The sequence below is a fragment of the Penicillium concentricum genome (assembly GCF_028827145.1).
Source record: "Penicillium concentricum strain IBT 3081 chromosome Unknown utg000002l_segment0_segment0, whole genome shotgun sequence".
Lineage (NCBI taxonomy): Eukaryota > Fungi > Ascomycota > Eurotiomycetes > Eurotiales > Aspergillaceae > Penicillium > Penicillium concentricum.
The window spans coordinates 8,462,874-8,483,075 of NW_026622755.1; the positions used below are offsets into that span (position 1 = coordinate 8,462,874).

General features: G+C 47.4%; 5 protein-coding genes across 5 annotated transcripts; 4 read left to right on the plus strand and 1 right to left on the minus strand.

The window, feature by feature from the left end:
- Window positions 1-6,214: 6,214 nt before the first annotated feature.
- Window positions 6,215-7,913, plus strand: N7517_006946 (HMG-box domain-containing protein; the record flags this gene model as incomplete). The annotated part of the gene is made up of 3 exons (XM_056724676.1): window positions 6,215-6,424; window positions 6,477-6,539; window positions 6,603-7,913. The coding sequence occupies 3 exons, from the start codon at window positions 6,215-6,217 to the stop codon at window positions 7,911-7,913; spliced, it is 1,584 nt and encodes a 527-aa protein (XP_056580926.1).
- Window positions 7,914-9,406: 1,493 nt separating this feature from the next.
- N7517_006947 (putative prefoldin subunit 1) lies at window positions 9,407-10,121 on the plus strand (the record flags this gene model as incomplete). Its single annotated transcript, XM_056724677.1, has 3 exons — window positions 9,407-9,436; window positions 9,614-9,780; window positions 9,953-10,121. The coding sequence occupies 3 exons, from the start codon at window positions 9,407-9,409 to the stop codon at window positions 10,119-10,121; spliced, it is 366 nt and encodes a 121-aa protein (XP_056580927.1).
- A 3,994-nt stretch (window positions 10,122-14,115) lies between these two features.
- Window positions 14,116-15,952, plus strand: N7517_006948 (uncharacterized protein; the record flags this gene model as incomplete). The annotated part of the gene is made up of 3 exons (XM_056724678.1): window positions 14,116-15,567; window positions 15,620-15,685; window positions 15,743-15,952. The coding sequence occupies 3 exons, from the start codon at window positions 14,116-14,118 to the stop codon at window positions 15,950-15,952; spliced, it is 1,728 nt and encodes a 575-aa protein (XP_056580928.1).
- Window positions 15,953-16,597: 645 nt separating this feature from the next.
- N7517_006949 (putative mitochondrial carrier protein) lies at window positions 16,598-17,652 on the minus strand (the record flags this gene model as incomplete). The annotated part of the gene is made up of 2 exons (XM_056724679.1): window positions 16,598-17,529; window positions 17,598-17,652. The coding sequence occupies 2 exons, from the start codon at window positions 17,650-17,652 to the stop codon at window positions 16,598-16,600; spliced, it is 987 nt and encodes a 328-aa protein (XP_056580929.1).
- An 817-nt stretch (window positions 17,653-18,469) lies between these two features.
- Window positions 18,470-19,710, plus strand: N7517_006950 (ceramidase; the record flags this gene model as incomplete). The annotated part of the gene is made up of 4 exons (XM_056724680.1): window positions 18,470-18,562; window positions 18,622-18,814; window positions 18,933-19,449; window positions 19,514-19,710. Coding segments are annotated over 4 exons (990 nt in total), but the record flags the coding sequence as incomplete, so codon positions are not given.
- Window positions 19,711-20,202: the final 492 nt, after the last annotated feature.

The window sequence follows — 20,202 nt, forward strand, 5'->3', positions numbered from 1 at the left end:
TATCCCCTTTGATACGAAAGGAAAGACAATTGCATTCGTGTTTGGAGATCTCTTTCTTTGATTAAAGTCGGGTGCTCCACCATAGATCAGGTATGGAGTACATATCTACTTTGTACTGCCATACTCCATTTATATAAGAGATCATAAATAAGCACAGATGCTATGCCAAGCAGTGGTCACTGCTTCAAGGCCCCAATTTCTTGCGTTTCTAACCGACAGCCTCCATCTTTTGCCTTCATTGCGCCAGACCTAATTGGGAACCCAACCCGTTCTACAAATTGAACAGCGGAGTTACCACTCCCGTTTGAATACTAGAATTTTTCGTGAGGCAAGTTATTAATTTCCCTTGGCTTGTATAGAATTCGTCGTATTCCGTGTTCTGTGTTTTTTTTCGGTTGGAAATCAGCGAAACACCTAAGGCAAGAATCTGGACACAGCCGAAATCCCGCGTAGATAATCCACTTACGGGGCACCGATACCCGCAAAGGTGGAGGAAATTCTAGACACCCGGAGTCAAGGCGCCGTTGGATGTGACGGAAGAGCGACTATCACATACATCGCGCGAAACTCTGGTATCCATCTCTCTTCTTGCTCTTGCCTTGCTAGGAATTATCCATAAGCCTCCGATTCTTTAGTGAACTCTAAAGCACTGACATGCCGTTATTTGAACAAATTGAGTAACTCTCCTTGCTGATCTGTGAAGACCTCCGTAGACAACGTATATTGTATGGAGTAGGGCTACGGAGATAAGCGATATCCGCTGATCTTTGAACAGGTGACTGACAGCCAAGCCGACAGGGGCTCCTAGGCAGATGAAGCTAGGTACTTTCAAGATTAGTATGGCCCCAGATGAGTCCACAGGCACTAGTATATCGTATTATTAATGACACGGGATCTGTTCATGCTGTCTATTCTGAGCTTGTCGGATTTGTCGAGTCTAGCTTGCCACTAACGGCCTGTTTCGCCTGGCCCGGCTCTGAGTATAGGCGGTAATTGTTCGTTTCAATTAAAATCCAAGTGGAAAATTGTGGATTGACCACGGGGGAAAGAGAAAAGAGGTGGTCCGATTCGTTGGACCCGAGAATCCAAATCTATTATCTTTGACCTTTCTCCTCGGAGTTTGCTCCCCGTAGGAAACAATGGTACTATGTCGAACAAATTTAGACAACACAAGCGCATACCAGTCCATATGAGTTGATTATCAAGCAATAAGAACCGTGGAAATCTCGCTTTTCGGCCAGTTCGGTCCCCCAAGGACGGGACGTAGGGCGTTAGAGTTGTGACATCCAAATCACACATATCAACTCTCCATAACTGAGGGGCTTGTGGATGGACAGTCTATGCCCAGAATCATCAATATGGCGATCGACGTCCGTTGCTGCCACTATGCAAAGCTAGTGAGAATTGGCAAAAAAAAAGAAAAAGAGAGAGAGAGAGAGAGAGAAAGAGAGAAGAGAAGGAGAGAAACGCAGGCTGGTAGTCAATGTTCGTGCTAAGGATAGACAAGACAATACGATTTCACTTCTAAGGTTACCACAACAGGTCGGGTACAGCACAAAAATGATGCAGGGACAAGAGATATGCATCTAAATTGTGCACAGTACGAAGTATGTGCATTTACATATCTGGTCAACCGTGCACACTCTGGCAGATAACCCGTCAATCTCAGACTCCAACCAATCGTGAGCAAGTCCAACTGTTGGTTGAGAATACCACTATATTTTGGCTGAGGCTTGCATGTTATTACAGGCTGTTTCTCCTTTTTGGGCAGCAAGCGCATCAAACCCTCGTATATATCGATTGACAAATGAAGTCTAGCCGCTATTCCAAGGTTGCACAGGGAATCCCTGGCGGTCTGGGAAAATCCAAGGGTTGACACAGATCTGATCTTAACCCACCTGAGCATATTCCATGGTTATATTGAATCTTCATTAGGGTTTGATAGGATAAAGTTAGGCTTTATGGGGCTCTTGGAGCCGTCAATTTCCAATGTCGAATGATCCGCTGGTTGCGCGCAATTTATAGTTTGCCAATTCCGGTACATCCCCCCGGTCTTCTCTGCGCGGCCTGACCGCAGTGATTTCGGGCAAATGCACTTTGTAGTAACTTGTTAAACAGTTTGTAGCAAACACAGAAAACATTCAAGGTCTATGTTCTACTATGTTAGAAAAAGCCAAGTAGATCGCAAGATGAGATGACACCAACACCCACGTTCGGCCGATCCGGCGGTGTCAACTGGGGCCCCTACAAAAGCCGAGCCCCTGCAAAAGCCGTAGCTGCAAAAGCCACTATAGATGGACTACTGGGTTCAGGGTTCAGGGTTCAGGGAATCGGGGATTCGGGGTATCGGGGACATGGCCTCGAATGAAGATGTGAGTAACAAAATTTCCTAATCCAGTCAGTCCCTTGACCCTTCTTTTATGCTGGTTCTCATTATCAGATGTAGATCGCCTTTCCCATGATGCGGATCAGTCCCTCAACCCTCTTTCTCTTTCTCTCGTGCTGTCACTATAAAAATAGCATCAACAATAGACCTGCTAAGAATATCTTGAAACGAAGATATCTTTAGAAGCATTTGAAACACTTGAACAGGCGATCAGGGGGTGAAAGAGGAGTGTCAACATGAAACGCCGTTCAGCATTGGGACCGTGGAGATCTGTGTGTTTTGGGACTTCCGAAAGTAGTCGAGTCAGCAGACTGAACTGCGACCAACCGAAAGTTAGTGTTGGAGCTCATCCTCTTCTGTCGAGGATATCGACCTTCTAGAAGTGCTTGGAAGAAAAGTAGGCCTAAACGGGGTGGCTGTCAATATGGTTCACGCTTATTAGAGATGAGTTCTTAAGTACGCGACCAGTTACAGCGGTGGCTCAGAGGCCCGAGCACCTCATTCGTGAGCACGGTCAATTAGCGCCTGTTGGGATCGGCTTTAGGAATTGCACAACCCGGTGGACAGGGCCGTTGGCTATTCGTACCGATGATTCTCCCCGATGCGGCGGAGAAGAGTCTATTGATATCTCATTTTTGGTCCTAGGAATCAGGACTTAGGGAAACGCACTTGCATAAAAACTAAAATCCTGATATCAAACTTAGGCACCCGTGGAGTACCAACTATGTTGTAGGGTACCTGGGTGCCGGGGAAGCATTTGGGATATCAAATGGGGTCTGGGATATGGAGTACTACGAACTCAACATCACCAGCTTTCCCAATGTAATTCCTCCGAGTCGGCGGAGGCAGCTTTGTTGCCATCTCAATGTTGTTTCTTTGATCGCACCTGGAATACATTCTGACTCCGCCCCATAGGATCGCGGTATAGGATCACGGCATAAGATCACGGCATAAGATTGCAGCATAAGATCGCGGGAGAGAATCGCGGCATATGTATCAGGACAAATAAGATGCTTACAGGATGCCTGACAGGGCCGTCTAGGAGATAAAAAAAAAGCAAAAGAAGATAAGCTCAAAGCACAGGCTTGTATCAACTCCCCACCTTCTTTGGGGGGTAACCCACATGGCCCAGCAGTGCAGGTCTCAGCCTTCCAACTCGCAGATCACACATGGCATCTGCACGCTCTCCACCAATTCAGCAATTGATCGACATTCTGCGTTCCTCTAGGCAGTTTTCGAGTGCCCGAGCAAGGACAGGGTGCAGGACCAAACAAAGAAATACATGCATTGCCAAGCCTTCAAGACGACGAGGGCTATAGAATAACGTGGTTCCTGCGTCCAAGGTCCCAATGGAGCCCATGAGCCAGTCCCTGGGGAATGATAATCCCTTCAAGAAAAGCTGCAGGGGTTGGTTGGTCTCTCACCGCACATTGTAAACAGCCACATCCAAGCTTTGGGAGCATTCTAGTACCCAGTGACCTATCTCAGGGTCTGGTTTTGTTCAAAGCAATGGCCATATTAGGTTGTGTCGTGTCTGCTAGACTTGATCGGGAAGTAGGTGTGTCCCCGAGTACACGTCCCCGAGTAAGCGCGAACTGCCGTGCATATCTGGAGTAGTCAAGAGGCTCGAGAATATTGATCGGGGAGATCTTCCAGGGATGTTGAGTTCAATGAGTTCATGACTTCCCGTGGCGTTGGGTGGATCACCGAACCTGGACAAGCCGAAATCCAACATCAAGTATTGTAGATTATAGATCGGCGTTGCCGTACAAATCACACAAAAGTGCAATCCATGGCGAAATGACACGAGCCGAGTATAGAAATCTGAGAAGTGGTAGAAATGAGGGCAAGGCAGGTCATACCGAGAAAATCTGCCAAGACTTAGTTGAACCAATTCTAGCGTAGGTACTCACCGGATACATCACCCAGGTGGGGCGTAACCAATCAGCATCTAATGGCGCTGTTGACTTTCTAGTCTATTTTCTGGTCATATCGACATCAGCCGTGGAATGTCAACTTTCCGTCGATCAGGGAGGGTCCACTCCACTACAGCCGCGATAGGACAGGACTAGACTTCCCCCCGAAGCTCTCCACTGATTGTCATCCCTGACCTTAATAATGAATATGGGGAGAATGGAAAATGGGAAAATTGAACCAGGACTCCCCGACTCCCCGGACCCAAGGTTACGAGTTACGTACTCCCCAGATCTAGACTGTTGCCTCTTTCTGTATAGCAATCCATGGTTGAGATATCCGGGGGATTTGAGCGGAAATAGTTTCATCGGTTGAACCGTGGGGCAGGCCTTCTAGAAAAGGTGACTCGGTATCGAAGTAGATGGGGCTTACGGTATAGTCAATATGATAAAGGAGATTACTAGTCTTGTGGTTTGCGCTACATCCTTAGCATGTCTTGCAGGCTTAGCCTTGCTCTTAAGCGTCTCCATTTGAGGGTGTTATACAGTATCACGTCACGTATACTACGCTTGACAGCAATGAGCTACATGTTTTGTTGTGCTTTATTTTCCTATTTCTCTCCAAACTAACATCTTTCTGGATACTTGCATCATCTATATGCCTCTCTGTGATTGCTTTTTCCAAATGTCAAAGTGCCAAGCTGTATAGAAAAGATTAAAAAGCAATTCTTGAAAAAAAGAAAACATTCCAACGAACGTGCATCTAAGCTATGATCACCACTATGACATTTCCCAAGCATCTCGCATCTAAGCCCCTCTTACCCCGGCTCCGAATGTCTCCTTTCCATTTGCCATTTGAATGTGGCCTATTGCATCCCCGGGTACCGGGCGTTTGAAAGTTCCTACAGGTCCATGGTCTGCGCCCCCCAGTGCAATGGGCTCCATACTGGAGTTTATGTGGATTCTATGCCGGGGTTATTCGGTGTTTCGTCAACCTTCCGAACCTTCTTCTTTCTCTCTGGGCTATTTGTAGTTCTCCAAATTTGGCACAAAGACGAAGTGTTTGAGATATTGCTAGGACCCTTGGAGGGTGTAACATAGTATATGCCATATCAAACTATTATAGGCACTGAATGGCAAACCCAGGTAGAAAATTGAGCATATCAAACCAATAGCAGATCTGACTAGGACAAAAAAAGGCAAACAATCTATGAACGCCTCCACTAGATTTAGAGTAGAAAAGAAAAGGAAAAAAAAAACTAAGAAATCACAAAATTATATAAAAGAAACGGTAAAATTATAATTATAATAATAATAATATAAATACTATGAATAATAAAATAATATAATAATATAATAAAATAAGTATAAAATAAAAATAAAAATAAAGTAAAGTAAATTGAATACTAACCAAGGGAAATAGATTCACGCCATGCGTATTGTATTCCAGTCCTTCTTCTTGAGTCAGTTTCAGCCTCTAGTTGTTTGCGTATCTCTCTCTACCATCGACTCTATTTATTTCGAGACCCGCCCATCTTTCAATCCTCAATCTTCAAGTCTTTGCCTTTTTGTTCCTCAACTTCTTTGAACTGGAATTCACATATCCACTTGATCTTCATACTTAGTTACTTTCATACACACTTCATCCAATTGGATTGTTGTAGTGTTTGTCTCACCTACCAGCAGATCTATCTGCAGCCGTGTTTGAGACCTCTTTCAGGGGAGCTAAACTGCAAGACAAACCCATCATCTGGGTAGGACAGCAGAGAATATCTTTATTCTACATCTCTTCCACTTCTTTCCTCTTTCTGGAGCTTCCCTTTCTCTTCTTTACTCTCGCTGGAACTTCCTAGCGATTCAACCTCTATCGGCTTATCTTTTTATCCTATCTATCAGGGTCTAAAAGATCACAACAATGACTTTGGTGGCAAGACCCATTCCTCCTACGCCTCCCCAGTCCACAGACGGACATCCCTTGCCCGAAGAGTCCTTCGAAGGCTCTGGCATATACCGACCTGTGTACAACACCATAAATATGTCTGGCCAGGAAAACAACGGTGTCCAGACCCAGCCCCAGACTCAGCGGCAGCCTCAGTCACAGTCCCAGTACCAGTCCCAAGCAATGGTGAGTCCCTTGTCTTCTGGATGTTGCCTAATCGCAATACTAACCATCCTAGCACTACGGTTCTCCCCCACTCCATACCACCCCCAGTTTCCCTCAAAACATGCCCCCTCAGTCGGTAAGTTAGATTCCCATGCTGCCATTTGACCGTGTTTGAGACTGACAAGATACGTAAAATCAGATCATGATGTCTGGTACCCAGGTCACCACGCCTCCTCCGGTATCTGATGAAAGTCTCATCCCAATGGGGTCACCTACCATGATGACCCCTTCGCCACCTTGGACACGGGCCCCGCATGCTCGCAACAAGACACCAGTCAAGGCAGCCAAGCAGCGACGCAACCGTAACCGGAGAGAACTCTCCGATCCAGGTATCAAGCTTGATGGACCAATCAGTCAGCTCACTGAAACTTTCCACACTACTCCGATCAAAGACATGGATGCTTGGGTGTCTCGGTCTGCTCATGAGCGACAAAACGAAGTCCGCAAGAAGAATGGGAAGATCTCTCGGCCCATGAATTCCTTCATGCTTTACCGGTCTGCATACGCAGAGCGCACCAAGAGGTTAGTGGGCGCGAATAACCATCAGATCGTCTCAAAGATCGCGGGCTTGGGCTGGAAGCTAGAGCCCGTTGAGATTCGCCGAAAATACGAAGACCTGGCAAAGCTAGAACGGGATAACCATGCCGCAACACATCCAGACTACAAGTTCTCGCCCAACAAGCCCCCACCTGCCAATCGACGCGATTGTAGCTCTCCTACTATCGTCGATGAGGGATTTTTCTCTGACATGGACAGTGATCTTGGATCAAGTATGGGTCGTGGGTCTTCCTATATCCACTCTCGATCCCAGAGCTTTGAAGAGGCCTACTATGACAGTAGCCGGGATTCCTCGCCATTTGGGCCTGACTCGATGATGACACCCGGATCTGTTCACTCCTCCTGGCAAAACACAAGCCACCCAAATGGCCTCCCAGCGATGCAGCCCGACTCTCTCCAGGGTCACGAATCCTATGCTGGAGATATACACTACCGCCCGACCAGCCCAAACCAGCAGGGCATTGGATATGGCTCTTCCCTCGCTGGACTCCCTGGTGCTGCTCACCACGAGTTGCTCCAGCCTCAGCTTACCCACCCATCACACGGTTTTCCTATGCATGACATGGATCCCCGGCTTCTCAGCAATAGCGCCGAGTCTTCTGGAGTTGCCACCATGGCCGGCTCTTCCTATGCTGCCACTCCTGGCTCATATTCGACCTGGGTTGACGAGACCCAGCCAGGCTTTTACGCTGCCTCATCGGCACCGTCCATGCCCCCCAGCACTGTTTCATACGCTCATCCTAGCATGTCGTCTGCGTACCTCCCCAGCATGCAGAGCCTCGAGGGCCGGGATTCAACATGGGATATGCCTCACCATGAAAGCATGGCTGACCCTACTAGCACTGAGTTCGAGTTGTGGTGCTCCACGGATCCCAACTCCAACAACTACTAAGCTCTGATAATTGAACTATGGCCCTGGCTATCCCAAGGGCCTTGCATAGGTCTATCGCGTTATTGAATGTGGGCTGACCAACTTTTTGCTGCTGTACTCCTGGACGAGAACATGAGCAAGGGCTGGCCATGCCGATGGGTTTTCCAAAAGAAAAATCTCAGTGGGAAATGGAGTTCGGGCTCGGGGCGTATGGGGTCCAATAATGATCTCCTTGGTTCGGTCTTTTACTTTTCTTGCTGTCATGCCAATCAATCTGGTATTTGTCTTACTTTCATTTGATTTTCGGATCTGCCTGGAAATCGATTCGATACTTAGGGTTTTTAGATTTCTGTTATCTTCACGTTGATGGAATGGTGCACTGGAGGGAATTGCGATCTTTTTTAATACGCATTGATTTTACCTACTCAAATATCCATGTCCAACTTTTTCTCTCGATAGCTATTAAATCTTAGGTAAAAGGCTGCTTGTATTAGCACCAATTTCAATTAGATTAGCACCCACACGGACTTTCTCGGTCGTCACTCCTACATGCTATAAACGGCAGTGATATCCCTCCCTACAAGATCTCGGATCTCATGGCGTTACGTTGGCGTTGCGTAAAATATCCTTCTATTATGTTCTATCACACTCTATCACACCGCTATTTGAGATATTTGTGCGCGGTTTCCATATTCTAGAAGACCCTGATGGCGCAATATGGCCTTCTTCTTTCCCATGATTTTGTGGGTGCCAGAATTTCCAACTTGTCTACCTTTCTGTAGTATAAACTGGATATCTTTATGCATAAAGACTTAAATTAGGATTATCTAGTTTAAATGAAGCCATTCAAGTCCAAAACATCTGTCAGATGGCCCTGGTGCTTGTAAAAATTGCGTGGAATTATGTTCTTTGTGCTGGATAATACATAATACCCAGAGATGCTTCCAGCAAAGGGATCTAAGCACCGAAAGACCTGCTTGGTTTTCTTTTCATATTCAAGGAGATCTGGATAGCATCGAGCGCATGTTGAGCTCGCCCTTCCTAGACAGAAGTCCATACCATGTGAATTGCTGAAGCCAATATTAACCCAGTTTAGTTAGAATCTCTCAACAAAAGAGACACATAGCAGAGACAAATATGTATGTCTGTCTGCCTTGTCCAACACAAACTCCATACTTTTCTCGGGAACTTGACGCATCTCTCGTATACTCCGTACCTCTCGTATACCTCGAGCCCTAAGTCAGGCAATACTCCACCGCCCCACTCTCCCACCGCCTTGACCCCAACGGGCTCGCCGAGCAAGTCGAATTGATTCTGTTGATCAAGACATTGCACAGAGACACCCGTGCGAGACAGTTTCAATAAAACCAAATCAGTCGATACATATTTACTCCAAAGAGAAAATCAAATAACTAATCCGGAGTCCACGACAAAACAATTTCACTTCCGCCCGTTCCTCCGCACCCCTCCTACCCCTCAACCACATTCAAGCTCCGACAACATCCACAGCCAAGATGTCGATTCCCAACGAAGCTCTCCAAAAGGTGTGTCTCAAGCTGAATAATCTCGCATTTTTGGGTCGGATACTGCGAGTAGATGGCCAGGGGAAGTGGCGCGCCAATCCAAACCGGTCTCGCTCGGCCTCTTGTCTCTCTGGTTTCCGATTGAAGATGTCACTTCCAATTAAGGTATGCAAATGCTAATCGTTTCAACAAATACAGCTCCTTCAGGAGATTGAGGCCCGTGCGATCGCTTCCCAGCAGCAGATCAGTATCACCAAGGCTCATATGACGGCCAAGCAGCGCGATATCCGCATGCTACAGCTTACATCGAAGGAGTTGTCTGAGTTGCCTTCCGAGACGAGGGTTTATGAGGGCGTCGGCAAAATGTGAGCATTTTTATTTTTTTTTCTTCATATCTTGCCTTTTATTTCTTATTTATTTCATGCCTTTTTTTCCTGTTTCCAATTTTACGATTTCGAAACAGGGAGACAGTCGGGGAAATTTCTCATTCGCTCTATTTTTCGTGAAATTGAGACTGACTTATGCCCCCCGTCCCAGGTTTGTCAACGTTCCCATCGACACAGTCAATAAGCGCCTCACGCGTGAGAGTGGCGAGGCCACCGCTGAGATCTCCAACCTCGAGAAAAAGCTGCAATACCACGAGACGACAAACCAAAAAAGTCGGGAGAACTTGGAGCAGATTCTCAAGTCTGGTGGGAGGGCGTGAACAAAATGTTGAAATAAGAATATGAGACGAGAGCAAGACGTGAACGCGATGCGCTCCTATGTGGCGGGTATCCTTGATTGTGGTATCTTTATACCAAAGGTTCAGCGATTCTCGCGAATGTGAGTCTTAATGAAAAGGAATGGACAAGGCCGGTTCTGCCCTGTCTTTTCTTTCCGGGTGCAACTGCGACACAGGTTGGATAGAGGGGATGGGATGGGTAGAAGATACCATCATCTCGAAGCTGATGAGTGGATATGACATACTTTGCCCCGGGGAGATGCAGGGACGGTACATATATTTGCCTTTCTATGTCCGGCTGGCCTGGTCATATTCTGGCGTCTATACATACTTGGGTTGCAGGCTCGTGACTTAGATACCCGGAGTTATCGTTTGCAAAAATACGTATGTTTCTTGGATGAATCAAGCGAGGAAAGAGCGTGCCATGATAACCTCTTTGCATATATTCCCTTCGTCTTCCATGATATCGCTGTGAATTTGCTGAAGCATCGCCAATGCATCTGGATTCAAGATTGGATTGACCTTCGACCGTCTAGCGAGAGAGAGCTATCTAGAGGAATATGTAGCCTCAGTGCCAAGATCCCAAGATAATATGTACGTTGTAGTTGCGTCTCGCAAAGCGCACGGTGGCGCGTTTGATAGCTTATTGTGCTGCAGCTGGCACGGGTTCCAATGCGAAGCACGGTTAAATTTACTTCGTTTTCGTTTTATGCGACATACAACATACATAGACGCCTGTAAACTTTGTGCCCCAACTGCCTTTAAGAGTTCTTGGGACACACAAATGGGGGTAGTACAGCAATGAGACCCTACTACTCAAAGGGACCTCTGGTGCACTGGGCTCGCGATCTCTTAAGGGCTTTGGATTCCGAGGTAACAAATGACTATTGCCACTGGGAGTCGAATTGCTCGCTTCTGTCATATTGCCCAGAGGCCCCAGCACGAGCACTTTTGTTACTGGCTTATCTTGATAATGGTCATCGGCTAGGTGATTTCTCCTTTAGCGCTCGGTTAGATCCATGTTAGGGTTCCTCGGCGGTGACAATTTTCGGTGAAAAAACGAGAGCTTTGAGGTATCTGGGGCAAGCAAGATCAGTACATATTATGTAGACATTTACTAGTCCTAACTAAATGCTGAGACATTACCTGGTCTAGAGACCTTTGATCCTCATGCTTTAGCATCATTGACTTCAGATGTTAAACTGGTACCGATATAATCAAAATCCTCTGTTGCTAGGTTGATTTGCTTATAGACCTTAAAAATAGAGCGAAACAAGGCATGCTTGGTTTCTAGTTCAAGCTAGTGTGTCCACAGATACACCCATTATATTTGGGCACATTGTGCGGGGCGACCAAGTGTGCCATTTCTATTCGTATTTTATACTACTTCGTAAGGAGGGGGTACCTAAGAAGTTAAGGCCCGAGAAGCTAAGGAAGGGTATCGTGCTAAGACAGCCTAGAGTATATAGTACACTAGTTTAACACTATAAACTATATAGGCTTAATACTACTTCTTATCTGATCTTTTTACTGATCTTTTATAGCTTCTTTCAAGAAAAGGAATAAAACTAGTTTAAAGGACGGAATTTAACATAGAATATATAACTATAAGGTATTAATCAACTACACTTAAGAGTATACATATGAAAAATAAGTTAATAGAATTTGACTGGAGACTTTATTTACTCCTGACCCTAGAAAGTGAGAGTGGACTAAATTACTGCCTGGCAATATAATCCATTGAAAGAGTTGTCCAGGTGGCACACTTAGTCGCCCCTACACATTGGTTTACTGTGCAGGTATCTATATCAGGGCTCTCGTGTGCCACCACACCAACGCCGTTGGCGTCACATCAACGCCCATTTTCCCCACTACGCATATTAAAAATGACGTATATCTGGGCAACACAATCACTCATTTCCTGGAATGAGAACTACTGGCCCATAATTCGTGGAACAATGACTAGTGTGATATTTTGCTTATTGTGGCTACTTCGCGATACTGGCATCAAGTCACAGACTGACCGCTGAATGGGCGAGAAAAAGCACCGTTGTCGCTGTTATCGCAATGACAGGGTTTCCCTGGCTTGGATGTAGAGAAATACGAAATATCTTGTTTAGCTTGTATGTTTGCCACTGTAACTGTTCGCCGGGTACCTTCTTCTAGGTGTGGCTTGGGTCGGGGCACTTATATGTGTAGGTTGGATATAAGGCGGCTAGAACACCTGGGCAAGTCCAAAGGTTACCACGGAAGTGCACAACCACTAGCGATACTTGATCGCTTGGATTACAGTCAAAATGATGCAGCCAGGTATTGTAGACCAACACACATCTGTGTATGGCATATATAAATGCCGATCTTCGAGAATAAGATACATGAAGTCTAGTTATCAATATGAGTTGTTCATAGACGTGATGTAGAAACTAGAATGAAGAAAGTCTGGTGCAGAAGTCAGGTGCCCATGGGTCATTTCACGGGAACACCCGATCTGGTCCACAGGTTCACCGTCGCATTCCATGGAATGTATCACGTTCTCAGATATGAACTTTCCATTTTAGGCTCAGTTCTCGCCGCTTTTTGGGCAAGTAAAATTGAGCACACCCCCGGGGCGCCACAACCCCTCATTCTTATATAAGCAACATTCAAGGCGGGCAGCCCTAATCCGACATCTGTCATGGCGAAAAGCGAAGAAAGAAAAGTACATGCGTGGCGGGGGGCCAGTCCAGATTGGCCTTAAAGTCTCGACATCAATATCCCCAACCCTATCTCGATTATACCTTTTCAAGGCTAACCCCTACGAGCAGCTAAGGCGGCAGATCTTTCAAGTACCCAGATCGTTCGAATATATGACGCTTTAGACGTTCCATACAATATAGGCTTCAAAGTAACAGAATATATCACATGATAACGGCCAGTCCAGTCCAGACTGAAATATACCAGCCTGACCGTCCCGCCCCCAAAACCCCCAAAGCGGCAATTAAGATCCATGGATAGAAAAGCCCCACCCGCAGGGCTACCGTGTATTGAAATGGATATAGATCAAGGATGGGTAAATATGAAACACACACGGTTGGTGCCCAATCTATCATTGCAACGAATCGTATCTCGACTCTCATTCTATCGGAATTAGGTAGAAAGGCAGGAAGAGTAAGCGCCCAAATAGACTCATCGAATCCAACTTCAAGACACGAGCGACAAGATAATCCACAGAAAAAGAAGTTGATCTTAAAATGTAGGTTCAGTAACCGCCTTATGGGGTTTAGATGCGTTCTCAGCGTCTCATAAAAAATTAGCGCAAAAGGATCCGATCGCGACTATTTTAAGTAGCGTATACGAAGGACATGGTTGCATATTTCGGAAGTTTATGCAGCAGGAAGGCCCGATGTGTGCGGTCTAGGAGAATTAATATTAGAGTGCCCAGATTTTCCACGAGCGTTAACATTAATCTTGAGGTGGGCTCGAAGTGGGTCCTGATGATGATGTATCCCACTGGAGTTGGAGAGAGTGTGGGTGTAGAACGTACAGAGGAAAGGTGGAAATAGTAAGTATATTAAGACTCTATAGAATGGGATATAAGAGAGAGTATATAAGAGTAAAATATGATCGAGTCAAATGTAAAGATTATGCGCCATGAGGCTGAACTGCAGCCCTGGAGTGTGCCAATTAAAAATGACGCCCATGACGCCCAGCTGAATAAATAAGGTACTCCAGGCCTGGCTTCCCTCTTTTTCTCTTTTTCTTTCTTCCCAGCCCCTCCCCCGCTTTGGCTGACAAGTATAAGCACACACTTTCTCGTATACAAATTTCGTCCACTTTGGCCCGTTGATCTTCAGCTTACTTCTTCTCTCTCTTTCTCTTTGGTGTTTATCCTATCATCTGCCACCTGCACCTGATAACCACGCTCAGGCCCCTCTTTCAGGGCCCTAATCTATATTATCATTCCTACCCCCGTCATACTTTCTGCAACCCCGCCAAGATGCCCGTACACGCAGTATATGATGATTATTCCTCGGAGGGCTCGGATTACTCCGAGACCGACGTCTCCCTCCATCGACAGGGTGTCAGAACCCATATTCGCCAGCGCTCCGTCTCTCGTCACCGCCGCCCGGAAGTCACTCAGTTTCTAGCACCAACCCACACTCGCATGGTCCGGTCGGCCTCGACAAGTGGACGACGCCGCGAGCCACTGGCACCACCAGCACCTCCAGCACCTCCAGCGGTGATGATTTTCAACGAGCAAGGGCTGCAGTCGGAGAGTCGCGCGGAGAACAAGCCCCAGTCTCGACGGGTGCACCAGAAATTCAGGGAAGAGCACACCCACAACCATCGCAGCAGTCGCTTCGATGATGAAGACGATGCGCCGGCCCTCGCACCCCGCCGGGGGCGCCCCCGCGCTGTTAGTAGCGCCGTCTCGCGTGAGGCCTCCCCCTTTCACCGTGATCACGAGCTGGCTATGAGCCAGCAAATGCTGCGTCAAAACGACATCCGGCAGGATATGACCCAGCAACTCCTGGAGCGCGATAATTTCCGGCAGGATATGGATCTCTTCAAGCATCAACAGGAGATTGAACGGCTGCAGCGACAGCTGCAGAAGTCTCGTGATCGCAGCGCGCATGAGCGCGAGCAGATTATTATTAATCCGCCAGCCGATCCGCGTGAGTCTCGGCTGATCAGGGAGGAGGCCGAACTTTACGAGGAAGAACTTTCGGAGCGACTGCGTAAGCTGCAGCGGCTTGAGCGCAAACAACAATCCGCGGAGGACGAGCGCAAGGCCGAGGAGCGCTATCAGCTCAAGAAGTATGCGGCGGACAAGAGAACTGCTGCTGAGCAAGAGGAGATTAGACACAGACTGGAAGAGGAAAGGTTGAAGGATCTTGCGCGCATGCAGGATGAGAAAGGACAGAGGGAGAAGCTCATGCGGGAGGAGAGGTGGAAAGAGATTGCAAGGCAGAAGGAAGAAGAAGAGGAGAGGGAGAAGCTCATGCGAGAGGAGAAGTGGAAAGAGCTTGCAAGGCAGAAGGAGGAGGAGGAGGAACATGAAAAGCTCGTTAAGCAGATTCGAGATGAAGATATGCGAAAGGCGAGGGAGGCCGAGGAGAAGCGGAAGAAGGAGCTCGCTATGAAGGCTGCTGCTGTTGAGGAGTGGAAGCTTGAACAAGAGCGGATTAAGAAAAAGGAGGCGGAGGAGGCGGCGCGGCAGGCGAGGGACTTCCGTGACCGACTTCGCAGCATTGGCTATACCGAAAAGGAGATTGATAATATCATCAATAAGGGAAAGAAGGATGAGGAGAATAAGAAGAAGGAAGAAGAGGAGAAAAAGAAGAAGGAAAAAGAGGAGAAGAAGAAGAAGGAAGAAGAAGAGAAAAAGAAGAAGCAAGAAGAGGAGGACAGGAAGAAGCAGGAAGAGACCAAGCTCACATGGATTAGGGTAAGGAGTACTCTCTCTATATACTAGGGGGTCTTAGCTAACACTATGCCAGGTCCATCGCAAGCACTTGCTGCCAGATACCTTGATCGCCTACGGTCTTCCTTGGGCTTTCGACGAGGTAAGAATTATCCTCTCCAGGGCTATATGTATACAATGGTTACTAATATCTTCATAGAACGACGGCAACTACATCATCATCAAAAAGTGGATAGACCACGACTTGCAAGATCAGCTCTTCGTCCACACCCAACGCCTACGCGAGGGCAAGGTCATCGCCGAGACATCCCACTCGAGGACCGAACTGAGAGTCAACGACCGCAAAAAGGACAGAATGTTCCTGGTCCGGAAGAAGAGCCCTTCAGGCCGAGTGCGCATCCTCACATAAATGTCTTACATTCTGCGCTGCCTCGATTATGGATGATGCTTGGACAAGAAATTTGGTGTCACGTATATGTTCTGTTTGAACGTTGTTATTGCGTTTTTTTTATTTATTATGAGATCCGGTCTGGTTGGACTGTTTCTTGTTGAAATTGTGCTTGTGTTGTGCTGAGATGTGTTTCGTTTCGAATTTTTTATATCACAGAGTATGTGGTAGTATATTAACGCGATATGAGCTGATGACCTTATTTGATTTTGATTATAACTTTTATCTTACTGTGCCAATTGTATCCATTAGCACCCTGCCCCCTGTATCTAGTCCACCATCTCTTGTGTAGTCTACGGGTTTGGCGAACATCTCGCAGGTACATGTGCTTGGTACAGCTAGACTGGGGGTACCTCTAGTATAAATGGAAAGGCTGAGGTCGAGGATTATATGATAGGCGACATGTGCAGATGCAGTATAATATACATATCAGGTCTCAGCCTGCTGTCTAAAACCTCCCATTGGGTCAAGTTCAATGCAGGTATGCACGCCTGGGCACGGACCCGGATGCGAGTTAGAGCGGGGCCTGAACGGACTATAATACAGAAAGTGGAATGGGAATGGAGAGTGGTAGGAGTGGTAGCCAAGGGCAGATATAATGCAAGCCTAAAGACCCATCTGGGGATTCGTCTCCCACCGCCTCTCAGCGCGCAGGATGAGCTCCTCGTAGACAGTCCATGCCAGCGCCGAGCTAATGGCCTTGCGAGCCATGCGGAGACCAAGTCCACCAAATAGACTACGCAGGCCATCCTCGTGGATCATCAAGCGCGTAGCATGCACCATGTTTTTGTATTTGGCAGGCATCAGCTGCAACCGGGTCTTGACGGCATCAAAAGGATTGGTGATTGCAGTCGCCATGCCGGCGGCCGCTCCACCGGAGGCAAAGTTTATTGATGAGGACGAAACAGGAGTTGGTGTCTCGCCATTATTAGAGGGTTTTGCGGCCATCAAAGCGAACCGTCGCTTCAATTGCTCGTAGAAGAGAACATAGAGGCCCGCATAGGGGGCATCACGAGCGGCAGTCGCGCCAAATCCTGCGAAGAGTCCACGCAGCCCTTCAGTGCGGAGGATATCCCGGCCTGCGCCTACTAAGCTGCGATACGCGTAGTAATCTGACTCATAACGGACCTTGAGCACGGTCACGGGCATCATTACGAAGCCTGCGGCGACTCTTGCGACGGCCCCCGTGGCCAGATTGGCTGTGTTGGAGAGTTTGGGGAGGACGGAGGATGATCTAGCGCCTGTTACTGGACTGGCTAGGGCCAGTGGGTTGCTTTGCGCAACGGCTTGGCGCAATGCGTTGAGACTGGTGAAGTATAATGCCGACCCGAAGCCGGTGCGGAGGGCTGAAGGGAGTGTACCTCGCCATAATCCGCGGATTGGGTTCGGAGAGGAGATGATTGCTTTCAAAGTTGGGAGGAGGGCTGCTCCCTGGGATTGCTGGACTCGGGTTTTGAGTAAATCTGCGGGTTGGAGGAGGATGGAGGAGGTAAGGCCAGAGCAAAGGCCAGCAGCGAAGTGGAAGGGTGTCTTTGAGGCTGGAGCAATAAGAAGATTATGATTAGCAATGAAATGAAAATGATTGGGTTTTGGACCGGAAGCATACTTGTTGAGGTGCTCGTTTTCACCTGTGGCACCGTTAATGTGTTATTGTTCGACATTGCTGGGTCAACTCGGATCGCGACTTTGGCGACAGTGAATATATTTAGTTTCAAGATAAAAGATTCAATGCCAAATTGAGGTCCATAGGCGTCGCGTATGCGTAGCGGTCAAGAAGGCGTCGAGATCCACCGGATGCGTAAAAAAAATAGAGAAAATTCCACAAAGACGGTCACAGCCAAAGATAGGTACCAGCTTGCATTCCACCGGGGAGTAAATGAGGGTAAATAGAATGGAACAAGATTGTAGAGAGTAATTGCAAGCGTTGACTTTGACAGACGTTGAAAACAGTGAAGTCATTGGGGTCAGCAATGGCTATCGATAAGCCACACCCAAGGTTTTGTTGGTTTATACGACTATACAATATATACGGAGTAGAAGTTGACGATTAATTTAATGAATAGCTCATAGTATATAATTCATAGAGTATTCCAAATTCAACTACATAGTATGTTTATCGTATGACTGTCATATCATGCTTCATGCGGCTCTTGGACCTTCTGTGTACTATGTAGACCATTTGCAGTCAATGCATATGTTGTTTTATAGATCCAATGCAGAAATATATATATAGTAGACAGAAACAGAAATGTAGATATGTCAACAATGTAAATATGTGCCTACATGTCTGTAGAGTAAATAAATAGAGGCAGGAACCTTCCGCTTCCGGCATCTCGCGGAGTGCACGGACCAATTAGTCCCGTGGGTAATCGACGTCATGTGGTATTTGTTTCTCTTTTCCTTTCTCTTGGAATTTAGAGAGCTTAGAGAGGCACAGAGCTTACAGAGTTAACATCTCTATTTACTTTGGTGTACAGCATAATGCCTTGGTCTTTACCCTACTTTCCATATCCGCCTGCAAAGGACGGATACTGGGAGCCCGTCACCTCCACCTTGAACTGGTGCGAAGAGGTGTGTATTCCCGAGCCTCAACCCACACGAGAATCATGCTAATATGACCCTTTGTTCAGGACTATTATGCCACCGAGTATGCGGCGGAGATTGTCAATACACTCACGAATTTGCTGTTCATGTGGCTTGGAATCCAGGGCATACGGAGCTGCCATCGCAATGGACATGACCAAATCTTCACCGTTGCCCTCCTTGGCTACTTAGTAGTTGGAACAGGGAGCTTCCTGTTTCACTCGACCCTCAAATGCAAGTGTTCCTATACCCATCTCAAGCCCAAGATTCGGTTAAACCGCGGACATTCACCGATCATGCCTAAAACGATACATGAGTAATCGCAAGAGCAATGCTGACCGGTGAACCCCCACAACAGATCCTATGCAGCTAGTGGACGAACTCTCAATGATCTATACCACATGCCTTATGGCCTACGCCTCATTCTCGTACTCCCGGTCCACCATTACACGCGTCTGTCTCGGAATTTCGCTCGCAGGTCTCGCTGTATTCATCACCCTGTACTACCACTACCTCCAAGACCCAGTCTTCCATCAGAACGCCTTCGCACTCTTGACCACCATCGTCGTCCTGCGTAGCATGTACACCATGGAAGTGACCCTCCGACCCAAATGGCGCCACACGACGGAGGAGGACCGCCTAGCGCGCCAGAAGAAGGGACTCCCCGTCCCGACGAAGGAGCGCCAACACTACGAGAACGTGCGCAACGAGAAGACGCTCAAGACCATGTGGTTCATGGTCATATATGGACTGAGCATGTTTTTGGGAGGTTTCTTCATCTGGAACTTGGATAACGTGTTCTGCTCTGAGATCCGTCGGATGCGCCGCACTGTTGGTCTTCCATGGGGTATCTTTTTGGAGGGGCATGGCTGGTGGTATGTGTTAACCCTGGGCTATGGATTACTATTGGGCTATTTGCTAATTGATTCTTACTTGCAGGCATATCATGACTGGCATCGGTGCTTATCTCTATATCATGTGGGGAATTTGGCTCCGCCACTGCCTCAACAACCGACAGGACGAATACCACCTGCGCTGGGCGCACTTCTGGCAGATCCCCGAAGTGATCCGCACCTCGGGCGGACCATCCGAGAACGGGGTATCCCGAGCCAAGAAGTCGACGTGAAATAACCACCTAGACATCCTCTCTCCCCGAGCTGGTTCATTACTCGCACCCATTGTTGTTTACGGGTGGCGATATACCACACTCTTGCAAATGTAACCCTCAACATAACCTGAAATAGATACCATGCTCCTTCCTGTCTGCCCTTTGCTGCGAGACTCGGAGCAGAGCACTGTTTTTATTCCCCCTTGGCGTTGCTATTGCATAGCTTTCACGAACACAATTCGTCCCGGAGACGAATCTTTTGGCTTTGGACCATAGATATACGATACCTTTTTCTTCTTTCTTTTACCTGGGGCGCGCGGGGTCATTGCTATAGATGGGAGTCAGGTTTGTGAAGTATTGTGATCGTCGATTCGGCGTACCCATTCATAGGATCTGAAAACAATAGAAAAACACTCAGATGCAGACTTGAACATTCTATATTTATATGCGCTAGCATAATCCGCAAAAGCAGACTATGCACTGTTTATACGTACACCCAACGCTAGAAAACGAAGCAGGC